Source organism: Ahaetulla prasina, chromosome 16 (genome assembly GCF_028640845.1).
Source record: "Ahaetulla prasina isolate Xishuangbanna chromosome 16, ASM2864084v1, whole genome shotgun sequence".
Classification (NCBI taxonomy): domain Eukaryota; kingdom Metazoa; phylum Chordata; class Lepidosauria; order Squamata; family Colubridae; genus Ahaetulla; species Ahaetulla prasina.
Genome location: NC_080554.1, coordinates 2,005,099 through 2,018,881, shown reverse-complemented (window position 1 = coordinate 2,018,881; position 13,783 = coordinate 2,005,099). Strand labels below are relative to the sequence as shown.

The window sequence follows — 13,783 nt, the reverse complement described above, 5'->3', positions numbered from 1 at the left end:
CCTCCTTGCCTGGCCAGGACCTTAATAATGTTATCCCATTTTTTCAGGCGCAGCTGTTGCAAAGAGAGAGAAATTATCAATTCTATGCTTGTGATCAAAGCTGCATGCCAAAGGCCCCTTTGAAATTATTCAGGGCAAGTACACAGGACTCAAGGTCACCAAAAGCCATGGGTATGAGCCTCAAAGGCACTTTTCCAAAACTAAGCCGAGAACCATAATTTCAAACGGGGCCAAAGAGGGAGCGATTGTATTCCCTGCATTAATTAGTTTAAATAAATTACATTTTCGGTTACATTTTGTGCTCAATCCCCTTTCCGTTCCACCAGGCCTGCCTCGCGTTCAGCATAGGGTCTCCAGCCAATGTAGGGCTTAACTTCAAAAAAAAAAAAAGATCTTTGTTTGCGAGGAAAACAAAATGATGATGAGAATTTATTTAGTTTTTCTAAAGGGAAAAGAGAGTCTTCAAAGATCAGAAGCTCAGCACTGGTGAAACAAATAAGGCAGCTTCCAGGGGTGAAATCCAGCAGGTTCTGGAGAACCGGTAGCGGAAATTTTGAGTAGTTCGGAGAACCAGCAAATGCCACCTCTGGCTGGCCCCAGAGTGGGGTGGGAATGGAGATTTTGCAGTATCCTTCCCCTGCCACGCCCACCAAGCCGCACCCACCAAGCTACACCATGCCCACCAAGCATGGTTGAAGGAAAGGAAGATCTTGGCTGAGTATTTCCTTCAATCAAGAATCATTTGATGCCACATACAACTTTTCCCACATCCCTATGGAATGTTATCCCTGTTGCACTTTACCTCTTCCTTGGAAGTAGGCTTTTAAAATGGACAAAGCTCTTTTCATCTCTTAGAATGCCATCAGTCGAGTTCTTCAAACAATTGTGAGAAACTTCTTGAGAAGGTTGATGAGATGGGGGCCACCAACTCTCTTCTTACCCAGCTAAAGAAGGAATAACAGACTTGGAAGGAAAGCACCCTTCCTAAACCCTATGATGGTTGTCCGGTCTCTTCTTGAAAACCTCCAGTGTTGGAGCATTCACAACTTCTGGAGGCAAGTTGTTCCACTGATGAATTGCTCTCACGGTCAGGAAATTTCTCCTTAGTTCTAAGTTGCTTCTCTCCTTGGTTAGTTTCCACCCATTGCTTCTTATTCTACCCTCAGGTGCTTTGGAGAACAGCTCGACTCCCTCTTCTTTGTGGCAACCCCTGAGATATTGGAACACTGCTATTTATTTAATTAGATTTTTATACTATTTTTATGCTATCATGTCTCCCCTGGTCCTTCTTTAGATATTGGAAGAGCGCTATCGAGTCATCCGTAGTGATCATATCAAGGAGTGGTTCTCTTAGAGATAAACCTTGAGAAGAAAGCTGGTGGGTCCATTTCAGCAACTTGAAGCTCTCCAAGAGTCATCAACCTCTTGTTTTGAAATTGCATTTAACCCATCGCCACGTTTTTATTTATATATATATATTTTGCAAAAATCCATCTCCTTGTTTCCATTGCTACATCTGCAATGCCAGTCGCTGGTCCTCTTGCTTTTTTTCCTTGATGACTGCTTCTTTTGGCAGAATGCTATCAAGATGTCACCGTGGGGATCTTCAAATAATCCATCACCAGGCCCACAAACGCCCTTCAAATGCCTTTGCTTACTTCCCGTCTTTGTCATGAAAGGCACAAATGCTTAACTCATCTTATCACCAAGGACAATCGCAGCAGCCTTGCTAATTAGCATTTCAAATAATCACGATTATTCTCTGATCCTTAGAATGCTCTGACATGTTAGCACTAGCAGCCAATATTGTATTAGCAGGATGGGATCTATCTCTTACCCCTGTCTGGCTGCTAAGAATCAATCCTGATTTGATGGTACTTAGTTCACCTATCAATAACCTGTTTCCCTGAAAATAAGACCCAACTGGAAAATAAACCCTAGCACGATTTTTCAGGATGCTCATAATATAAGCCCTACCCCACAAAATAAGCCAGCATGCGCAGCCAGTAAACCGGTAGTAAACCGGTTCAAATTTCACCACTGGTTGAAAGCCAAGGAAAAACCTGTAAGGTCATTTCAAAACTGTTGTCTCAGAATGAAGCTGCGCGGGTGATAGAGGGAGCCCCTCGTGGCTCCCACGTGACACCTCTCCTGCGCAGACTGCACTGGCTGCCTGTGGCCTTCCGGGTGCGCTTCAAGGTTTTGGTAACCATCTTCAAAGCGCTCCATGGCTCAGGGCCGGGCTACTTACGGGACCGTCTGCTGCCACCGATTGCCTCCCACCGACCCGTGCGCTCTCACAGGGAGGGACTCCTCGGGGTGCCGTCAGCCAGGCAGTGCCGACTGGCGACGCCCAGAGGGAGAGCCTTTTCTGTGGGGGCTCCCACCCTCTGGAACGAACTTCCCCCGGGTCTTCGTCAACTTTCTGACCTTCGAACCTTTCGCCGCGAGCTTAAGACACATCTATTTATTTGCGCAGGACTGGACTAGAATTTTAAATTTTGAATTTGGTTTTAATGGGGTTTTATTATTTTTATTGCAATTTTTAACATTCGGCCTTATTTAATAAGTTTTTTAAATTGGTGTTTTATTCTGTATTTATATGCATGTTCTTATTAGGCTGTAAACCGCCCTGAGTCCCCTGGGAGATAGGGCGGTATATAAATGTGATTAAATAAATAAAATAAAAAAAATAAAGATTTAGTTCGCGTTCAAATTTTTTAACTTAACCAAAGAAGGCGAGAAGCTGGAACAAGAAACCCTTTTCAAAAAGTGCTGTAGGATTTTGTTCCCGCAGTCCAAGCTATGCCACTTCTATATCTTCTATGTTGTCTTTTTTATTTTTTAAAGGGACATTTGATCTGGGTTTCTAGGTGAAATCTCTAAGGAAAGGCTAACAGTTCTGCTACAGAGAAAATGGATTTTTGTTTCACTTCCCACAATTGGGTTATTTTACCAGGAATGGCTTTTTTTTTTTGCCTTGTCAGCGTCTCAGACCTGGGCTAAATTTTCACCCTCTCGGGATTCAACAAATAGATCGGTTATAAATGAATACTTACAGTATAAGGTAATTGCTTAAGATCTTTTGTTTCACTTTCACCACCAATATCTGCTAAATTTTATCTGTTTTTTTCTTAAACCTTTTAACAAGCCTACAGACCAACGCGGGTTCATTTTCTGAGGCTGGAAGGAAACCCTGTTCAGCTTTCTTGACCCTCAGTTACGTTAGCCGACATTTCTTGCATAACTGGGTAAATAAAATCGCTGCCTTAGAGATACAAGCACAAATCTCAAATGCTTTAGCTTTTAGCAGATTTACTGACTTCCACTAGCGGAGAATAACACTTATTTTCACACTTCCATGGGCTGTTAAAAGGCAGCTCCTGAAGAGCAAAGAGTTGCAAGCTTTAAGATTCATTAAGATGAATCTCAATTCCTAGAATTCCCCAGCCAGCCTGCTTTAAGATGGGTGAGCCTTAACTCCTAGAATTCCCCAGCTAATCTGCTTTAAGATGGGTGGGCTTCGACCCCCAGAATTCCCCAGTTAGCCTGCTTTAAGATGGGTGGGCCATAACTCCTAGAATTCCCCAGCCAGCCTGCTTTAAGATGGGTGGGCTTCGACCCCCAGAATTCCCCAGCCAGCCTGCTTTAAGATGGGTGGGCTTCGACCCCCAGAATTCCCCAGCCAGCCTGCTTTAAGATGGGTGGGCTTCGACCCCCAGAATTCCCCAGCCAGCCTGCTGTTTTAAAGTTTCTTAAAGTGGCTAAGTTTGAGAAACAGTCTTAGACAAAGTTTTTTGAACCAGAAGTTGGCGCAGAAAGAACATTCTTTGTTGTGCTTTTTTGATGATGTTTTTGATATTAGCTGTCCATTTTAGATCTTGCGATATGGTAGAACCTAGAAATTTGAAGGTCTCTACTGTTGATACTGTGTTGTCTAGTATTGTGAGAGGTGGAAGTATGGAAGGGTTTCTCCTAAAGTCTACCACCGTTTCTACGGTTTTGAGTGTGTTCAGTTCCAGATTGTTCCGGTCTCACCACGAGGGTAGTCGTTCCACCTCCCGTCTGTATGCGGATTCATCATTGTCTCACGTGAGACCGATCACTGTTGTGTCATCTGCGGACTTCAGTAGTTTAACAGATGGATCGTTAGAGATGCAGTCCTTGGTAACCCTAATTTTAGACAAATAAAAGAAAAAAAACCCACAGCTCTTCATCTCCCTTTGCTGCAAAAGGGACAACGGTGCTCTTCAGCATGCAATCCGGTACCCACTGGGTTCCTGGGTTGCGCTCTCCTTTTTTTTCCCTTTCAAGTTTTTCCCAGCTATGTTTTTTTAAATGAGACCTTTCTTAATTGTTCCCCAGCGGTGCTCTATTTTTTTATATATATATTTTATTTTTTTTATTGTTTGGCACCTCAGTTGGGTCTCCTTGATGCATTCATAAAAGGAATTCTACTGTGCCCAATAATACAAAAAAAACACCAAAAAAACCCCACAATAATAATCCTGCAAAAGGAATAAATAATGCAAAAAGAAAAAAAAGTGTGTGGGGGGGTGGAAATCAAAAGAGGAAAGTTTTGCCATTGAGCTGCAAATTGTGGCGCTTTGTCTTCATGAGAGAAGAGGAGAAGACGCAGACTTCAAGGAGAAATAATGAGGGGGGGGAGTCACATTTTGCCTGCCCCCAAAAAGTCAATGTAGTATATCGGAAGGGTTTTGGGGGTTTTTTTGGTGCGATAACCTAATCACAAAAAATTTATGCAGCATGAAATTGCCAGAAAATCCGTTGCAGATTTTTTTTAAAAAAAGATGAGAATTTGCTGTGTGCAACTCAGAGAGATTAATGTTTTTCAGGATATTAACGTACCAGATCACCCAATTAATTAGGAATGGAATGGAATGGATTGGATTGGATTGGAATAGAATGGAATGGAATGGAATGGAATGGGATAGAATAGAATAGAGTAGAGTAGAGTAGAGTAGAGTAGAGTAGAGTAGAGTAGAGTAGAGTAGAGGAGAAGAGAAGAGAAGAGAAGAGAAGAGAAGAGAATATGAATATGAATATGAATTAAGGATACAATTAAACAGAATAGAATAGGAATTAAGAGTAGAGTAGAGTAGAGTAGAGTAGAGTAGAGTAGAATAGAATAGAATAGAATAGAATATGAATTAAGGATAGAATTGAACAGAATAGAATAGGAATTAAGAGAAGAGTAGAATAGAATAGAATAGGAATTAAGGATAGAATTGAACAGAATAGAATAGGAATTAAGAGAAGAGTAGAATAGAATAGAATAGGAATTAAGGATAGAATTGAACAGAATAGAATAGGAATTAAGAGAAGAGTAGAATAGAATGGAATGGAATGGAATGGAATGGAATAGAATAGAATAGAATAGAATAGAATAGAATAGAATAGAATAGAATAGAATAGAATAGGAGAGTTGGAAGGGACCTTGGAGGTCTTCTAGTCCAACCCCCTGCCCAGATAGGAAACCCTCCACCACTTCAGACAAATGGTTATCCAACGTCTTCTTAAAAACTTCCAGTGTTGGAGCATTCACAACTTCTGGAGGCAAGCTGTTCCACTGATTAATTGTTCTCACTGTCAGGAAATTTCTCCTTAGTTCTAGGTTGGGTCTCTCCTTGCTTCTTGTTGTACCCTCAGGTGCTTTGGAGAATAGCTTGATTCCCTCTTCTTCTTTGGGATATTGGAATACACTTCCATCATGTCTCCCGTAGTCCTTCTTCTCTCTAGACTAGACAAACCCAATCCCTGTGACCATTCCTCCCACAGCTGGCTTCAAAATATGGACCTGGCTTTACCGTTCTGATCATGTGACCTTGGGGATGCTGCAATGGTCATAAGTATGAAAAACAGCCGTAAGTTTTTTCCCCCCAGTGCTGCAGTAATTCCAAACGGTCACTAAATGAGTGGTTGAGGGCCAGCTGTAATCATTGGAGAAAGGAAAGCGCCTCCGTGTTACACATGATTTTGGAGAAAGTGGAAAAGCTCCTGAGATGAGCCTCTGAAGGCCACTCAAAGCATCTTCTTGAGTTCCTTCCCAATTAAAGTGAACCCAGGATAAGTTCAGAGCGATTAAATCCAGGGATGAGGGCTTAATTAACAGCAAGCGGTCAGTAGGTTTCCTTATCCCAGTCCATAAATTAACCTTTCAATCAAAGGAAGACATTTCCCTGGGCTAATTTGAGAGCCTCACCAGAAAACGAATTATTCAAAAAGTCTTCTCCAGCTTGGAAACCCTCCAGGCGGCTGAGCTGCTAGAGGTTGGGAGATCCTTTGTTGAGAATCTGGCGTGAAGATGGCTACCTGTGATGCTATGCAGGTTAAGAAGGCTGACTTTGATTCACAGGTAGGGAAGGACTGATCGATGTCTCTTCATCAAATCAGTGTTGACCTTCAGCAACCCCATGGGCGAATATTCTCCATGATGACCTGTCTCTAAGCTGGTCCTTCAGATCTTCCAATGGGTGTCTCATCACTACATCCACCTTGTTGCTGGTCACCCTCTTCTCTTTAGCATCTTTGTGGACATCTCCGGAAATCGCATAGCTCTTACTTAGATGGACGGATGGGTAGACGATGGATGGGTGGATGGACTGGATTACGTGTCATCTAATCAGTGTTGACCTTCAGCAGCCCCATAGATAAATGTTCACCATGATGACCTGTCTCTAACCTGGTCCTTCAGATCTTCCAATGGTTCTCCCATCATCACCACTGGAGCTGAGTCCATCCACCTTGTTGCTGGTCACCTTCTAAAGAGAAGAGGGTTACTTCCACTAGTCACATCATTGTGGACATCTCTAGAAATTGCATAGCTTACTTAGATGGATAGATAGGTAGATGATGGATGGGTGGATGGACTGGATTACGTGTCATCTAATCAGTGTTGACCTTCAGCAGCCCCACAGATAAATGTTCACCATGATGACCTGTCTCTAACCTGGTCCTTCAGATCTTCCAATGGTTCTCCCATCATCACCACTGGAACTGAGTCCATCCACCTTGTTGCTGATCACCTTCTAAAGAGAAGAGGGTTACTTCCACTAGTCACATCATTGTGGACATCTCTAGAAATAGCATTGCTCTTACTTAGATGGATAGATAGGCAGATGATGGATGGAAGGATGGAGGGACGGAGGGGTGGATGGAGAGATAGACTGATTATGTGTCATCAAGTCAGTGTTGACCTTCAGCAACTCCATAGATCCTGTCTCTAACCTGGTCCTTCAGCTCTTCCAATCATCACCACTGGTTCTCCCATCATCACCACTGGAACTGAGTCCATCCACCTTGTTGCTGGTCACCCTCTTCTCTTTACATCCCCTACTCAAGGACTACCTTGAGTGTAAGAATGCCTGTCCCAGATCCCAAATCAGCCTCGCCCGCTTCCAAACATGTACCAAAACCACATTATCCATTTCCTTCTGACACAGGTAATCCTCAACTTGCGACCGCAACGGGGACTTGTTCAGTGATTGTTCAGTGAGAGAGTCACGCCTGATTCTAGGAACTTTTGGGCCATGATTGTTAAATGTATCATCACGGTCATTAAGTGAACCACATAGTTATTAAGCAAATCAATTGACTTCCTCCGTTGACTTTGCTTATCAGAAGCCGGTTGGGAAGGTCACAAATGGCGATCACGTGACACACACCCCCGGCTGTAAATACATTTCAGTTGCCAAGGGCCCGAATTTGATCACAGGACCGTGGGAGATACTCCAATGGTCGTAAGCACGAGGATTGGCCCATTTTCCAGTGCTGTTGTAACTTGGTCGCAAACAAATGGTTGTAGACAGGAGGAGTGGGGTTTTTTTCAGTGCCGTTTTAACTTCATTCCGTTCTATTTTAGCTTACTTGCTAAATTTATTGGCCGCCCAGCTTACACCCCAGCTCAAAATAAAACACGGGTGTTAAACAAATGGTTGTAAGTCGGGGACCGGTCCCATAAAGGTCCAATAATTGATGGAAAGGGAGCGGAGATGCAAATCGACACCCATTCCTTCCTTCCTTCCTTCCTTCCTTCCTTCCTTCCTTCCTTCCTTCCTTCCCCAACGACATTTCCATTTGCTAGAGAAACGATCGTTGGTCGCAACCGACCCCCTCAGGAGGGCAGAGAGTTTTCCGGGGAGCCCGTCATAAAGCAGAAACCGGTAAATTGGACTGTCCTTTCCTTTCCCATCTGATGGAAGGGATGCTTTTTCACACAACCCCAGCTGCCTATTAATCTTGACAGGCAGCGTTTGCAGATTTCCCGATGCCGAACCACTCCAGTCTAATTAGCCAATTTCGAACCCTCTAATTAATGCGTATTTTGCACTCAAAACCTAATAAGCGCCTCTGATCGAAGGCAGCGTGACGGTTGGAAAGCAAGAACCGGCGCAGCGAAAGCAACAGGGGCTCTCGGACATCAGCAAGCGGAGTTTTGTGTGTGTGTGTGTCTGTGGGGTTATTTGTGTGTTTCTGTGTGTGTTTGGGTTTGCGCCCACTCTTGTTAATTCTGCGCCCCTCCAGGTCTTTCAGAGGCGGGAAGATGGATCCGTGAATTTCTTCCGCGGCTGGGAAGCGTACAAAGATGGATTTGGAAAACTCACGGGAGAACACTGGCTGGGTAGGTCCATCGTTGGGGAATGTTGACAGGGAATTCTAGTCCCATCCTAGGCAGGAGAGCTGACTAGGTGGCTTTGAGCCAAGCACAAGGAGAAGGTGAGTTCTAGTCCCTCCTTAGGCAAGAAAGCCAGCTGAGTGAGCGGATCACCAGGAGACAAGGGAATTCTAGTCCCACTCTAGGAATGAAAGCTGGCTGGATGACTTTGGGCCGATCACCAGGAGAGGGTGAGTTCTAGTCCTGCCTTAGGCATGAAAGCCAACTGGGTGACTATGGGCCAAACTTCAGGAGACTGTGAATTCTAGTTCCACCATAGCCATGAAAGCCACCTAGATAACTTTAAGCCAATCATCAGGAGACAAAAGAGTTCTAGTCCCACCTAGGTACGAAAGCCGGCTGGATGTTTTTGGACCAATAGCCAGGAGATGATGAGTTTTAGTCCCGCCTTAGGTATGAAAGCCAGGTGGATGACTGTGGGCTAATCACTAGGAGACTGGGAGTTCTAGTCCTTCTTTAAGCATGAAACCCAGCTGGGTGACTTTGGACCAGTCATTCACTCTCAGCCCAATCCACCTCACAAGGTTGTTGTTGTGGGGAAAATAGGAAGCGAAAGGTATGCTTACCGCCTTGAGTTATTTGTAAAAAAATAATAAAGGTGGGATACAAATAAATATATAAGACAACGCAAGCCCTTGATACCCCAAGAAGCAGCAAATAATGGTATAAAAAAAATATATCTTGCCACCCGTTTGACTAGGAACAGAAATGCCTATTTTGCTTTCAACCCCAGAATATATAACAGCAGGAATCCCATCATCAAATTCACGTAAACATCCAGTCTGGGCTGGAAGGGACCCTGGAGGTCTTCTAGTCCAACCCCTTGCTCAAGGCAGGAGTCCTTGCTACCCTTGGCCAGGAAGGAGAGAAGGAGAAACGCAAAGCTGACGATTTCCTTCCTCTCTTCTGGACTTAGGTCTGAAGCGAATCCATGCTCTGAGCACACAAGGAACTTATGAATTGCGCATCGACCTGGAGGATTTCGATAACGGCACGGCCTATGCCCATTACGGGACTTTTGCCGTCGGCTTGTTCTCGGTGGATCCGGAGGAAGATGGCTACCCCATCACCATTGCTGACTATTCTGGAACAGCAGGTTGGTCTCCTTTCTAAACACGACCCTTGCTTCTTGTTGTGAAGTCTTCGGTGCTCTCTGGGTTTTTGTTGTTTTCTGGCAGGCATTTCATTACCCAGCTAGGTAACTTCTTCAGTGCTAGAAGAGAGTGGAGGGAGGAGGAAGAGGAGGAGGGGGAGGACTGTGGGGTCATTGGTGCTCTCTGAGTTTAGTTTAGTAGTTTCCTTGCAGACGCTTCTTCACCCAGCTAGGTAATGTCATCAATGCTAGTAAAGAATTCATGACAGCACTAGGACACAATACACCCAACCTAATCAAATACACCATGGTTGAAGTACCCAAAACCATGGGCCTCATCAATCTTGGCCTTATTGTCTACTTTCAGTTTGATGGATAAAATGTAGCACTGATGATGTTACCTAGTTGGGTCATGAAACGCCTGCAAGAAAACTACCAAGTTTGCAGAGCACCCAGGACTCCACACAATCCCCCCCTCCTCCTCCTCCTTCCCACATATCTCCTTCCAGGGGTGAAATCTACTTACCTTCCCTACAGATTCGGGAGTGCGTATATCCGTCATGTGCGATTTTGGAACGCAGAGGGTAAAAAACAGGTTACTTCCTGGTTAAAACCAGAAAGTAACGACATCCGGGTGGGTGGGCGGAGTCTCGTATTGCCGCCGCTACCAGTTCTCTGAACCACCTGCCGCTGCCTCTACCGGTTCGCCCAAATCGGTGCGAACCTGTAGTATTTCACCCCGCCTCATTCCCTTCTAAAACTGATGATGTTACCTAGTTGGGTCATGAAACAAAAACATCAAACTCTGAGAGCACTAAGGTCTCCAAAACCTGCTTGGTGCTAAGCCAGGGGTCGGCAACCTTAAACACTCAAAGAGCAATTTGGAACCCATTTCCCACAGAAAAGAAAACATCGGAAGCCACAAAACCTTTCCCGTGCCTGACTATTTCCTGGCCACAGAACTAGCATATGTAGTTGAATTAAACGTTCTGTTTTCTTCTGAAACTTTTCTTGGATTTATTCATGATTGGCCTACCAGGGGTTGAAAAGCTCAATAGATCGCATGCCGGCGGGTATCTCACATTGGTGGTTGTAACGCATATTTTGAGTGACACGGAGCCGCAGCAGAGGGATAAACGAGCCACACGCGGCTCCAGAGCCACAGGTTGCTGACTGCTGTGCTAGGCTGTAAGTCACTTTTTTTTCAGTACCGTTGTGACTTCAGACGGTCACTAAATGAAAGGTTATAAGCCGAGAACTACCTGTATATGTTTTAATAATCGCACGGAAGTCGTTTTGTGTGTAATTTTTCACGTTATCGTTCTGAGGGAAGAAAGGAAGGTGGGGAGGAAATGGCTGCTCCCTGCGCAGAACATGGAGAGAAAACCCCCAGTCTTATTAACCAGCCTGGCCTACCACAGCAGCAAAATTTCCACTTCAAACACCCATTCAGAATTTAAATTTCATGTCAGAAATCAATATTTCACCCCAAGGTAAAGAACGCTTCAGTCGGAATATCCGCTTTGCAAACGTGTTTGGAAGCCATCCGTCAGCGGGGCTGATCTGGAAATAAGCCTTTCTGGTTTTCTGACAGGGAAAAACACGAAACCCAGCCAGCCACACCATTCCTGGACTCACAATTTGGTTCACTCCCTTAAGTCTTCCCAAAACCTGCTTTTACAGAATACGGAATAACAGAGTCAGAAAAGTTATATATATTGCTCCTAGAAGCACGAAGCTGTAAACACCAGCTTCATACACACACACACACACATATATACATATATATACTTATATATATATATATGTAGGTCTTTGGTTATTTGGGTTTTCTCCCACATAAAATTGGAAGTGTCTTGGTGACATTTCGACGAAGTCTCATTCGTCATCATCAGGCTGGTGTTTACAGCTTCGTGCTTCTAGGAGCAATGTGTGATCACAGCTGTTTCTTCCTTTTAACTGCTAGTGTTATATATATATATGTATATATCCTGGCTAGGTGGCTCAGTGGCTAAGACGCTGAGCTTGTCGATCAGAAAGGTCAGCAGTTCGGTGGTTCAAATCCCTAGTATAAGTCTCCTGCGTGAGCAGGGGGTTGGATTAGAAGACCTCTAAGGTCCCTTCCAACTCTGTTATTCCGTATCCTATTCTTTGGATGCAGCTGTTTTCTTTCTCAAAGGTAGGTTGGGTTGCCATCTGGCCAGAAGGTTTTAATTTGCTGTTCTGCCCTCAACAGAAGGTGGACTAAATGACCCCAATGTTCCCTTCCGAGTTTCCATGATGTGATGGAGTTATGGTTCCTTCCCAAGACGGGATGTGAAGGGATGCCAGCGCCACTCAGAATGAATCTTGTGGAATGGTGGAACGTAACATTCTAGCATAAATTGTAATTTGATGATGGAGACAGTTCTCACAGAGGGTTGATGGGTCTCCATGTGGACGTCCCTCCAAGATGAGGTTGGGGACATCCTCACTGAGAGAGAAGGACCTCAGTCGCTTCTTCTACAGTTCTATGAAACTTCATCCTGACCTTATCTCGCCAATCTAACATGCTTTCTCCTTCCTAGGAGATTCTCTCTTGAAACACAGCACCATGAAATTCACCACCAAAGACCTGGACAATGACCACTCGGAAAACAACTGTGCTGCCTTCTACCACGGGGCTTGGTGGTACCGCAACTGCCACACGTCCAACCTGAACGGTCAGTACCTCAAGGGCCACCACAGCTCCTACGCGGACGGAATCGAGTGGTCTTCCTGGACAGGTTGGCAATATTCGCTCAAGTTCACCGAAATGAAGATCAGGCCGGTCAAAGATGAAAAATAGCTGAAGCTCTTCCGTGTTCTTCCTTGGTCCCTCTCCCGCTTTCCCCTTGAAGCTCACTGTGGTTTTTTTTTCTGGGTCTGGACCGGAGAAACACAGAAGCTGAGGCATCCCCTCTGTCACCTCTTACACTTGACTGTGTCAAATGTCCTCTTCGTGTCCTTCAGCCGAAGCTTTTGGAGAAGACACTCATCGTATACCTCTCTCGGATGCAAGACGAGCATTCTTGTAGATCTGTTTTCATCTAATCCTACACCTCCCCTACCAATTCAAGATGGTGTGTTTTTTTTAAGAGAGGTCCTTCATTGCTCTTCTAAGAAGTTAAATGTTCAAGAGCATCTTCCCAAGGACCTCCATTTTTTAAAAAAAAATTAAAAATGCCCTAATTGTTTTTATGGAGAGCCACACATTAATTATTCATCCGAGGTGAGCTCCGAGGAAGGCCGCTCGGAAAGGAAGAAAAGATTTCACCGGTAACAAGAATGAGTCACAGTTTAGGTAGGAGAGATGCTCAGGGAGAAAGCTGTAACGGGAGGTGGGGGCGGGGGGGGGGGGAACGACAACAAATTGCATGGATGGAGATAGGAGGTAAATTTATCATTGGACGCAAATTGGTTTTCGTTGCCTGAACGCTACTGAATGCAGAAATGTGTTGGTGCGAGAAAGCTAGTCAGGGGTGGGCTTCAAAAATTTTAGCAAGGGGTTGCTGGGTGGGCGTGGCCATGATGGGCATGGCCTAGTCAGCCTCCTACACCAGGGCGGAGGGGGGGAGGCATTTTTGCCATCCCCGGGCTCTGGAGGCCCTCTGGAGGTTGGAAACGGGTCCATTTCTGGCCTTCCCAAACTTCCAATAGGTCCATTTTTCATCGCCAAGCCTCCGCGTGAGCCCTGCACTTACCTGCATCCAAAACGGGCTGCGTGGGAACTCCTGGGAGGGGAAAGGTGGGTGGGCGGGGCCAGCCAGGAGTGGGATTTGGGGGTTCTTCGAATTGCACAGAATCTTAGCTAGAGGTTCTCCCGAACCCCTGCGAGCCCACCCCTGAAGCCAGTTTAGTACTGGGCCAACAATGAGAAAAACGGTATTTTCCATCTGGATGAATCAGCCAAGAGAACCCAAGCCACACGCCAGAAAATCTACAGGACTTATCAAAGTCAAGTTCCTTGAAGTTTT

General features: G+C 45.0%; 1 protein-coding gene across 1 annotated transcript in view; it reads left to right on the top strand.

Annotated features, from left to right (window-relative positions):
- Positions 1–12,615, top strand: part of FIBCD1 (fibrinogen C domain containing 1) — a 31,637-nt gene extending 19,022 nt beyond the window's left edge. The window contains exons 4-6 of the mRNA XM_058159371.1: positions 8,545–8,641; positions 9,612–9,791; positions 12,356–12,615. Coding sequence (XP_058015354.1) covers positions 8,545–8,641; positions 9,612–9,791; positions 12,356–12,615 — 537 coding nt within the window. The remainder of the gene's footprint in view (positions 1–8,544; positions 8,642–9,611; positions 9,792–12,355) is intronic.
- Positions 12,616–13,783: the final 1,168 nt, after the last annotated feature.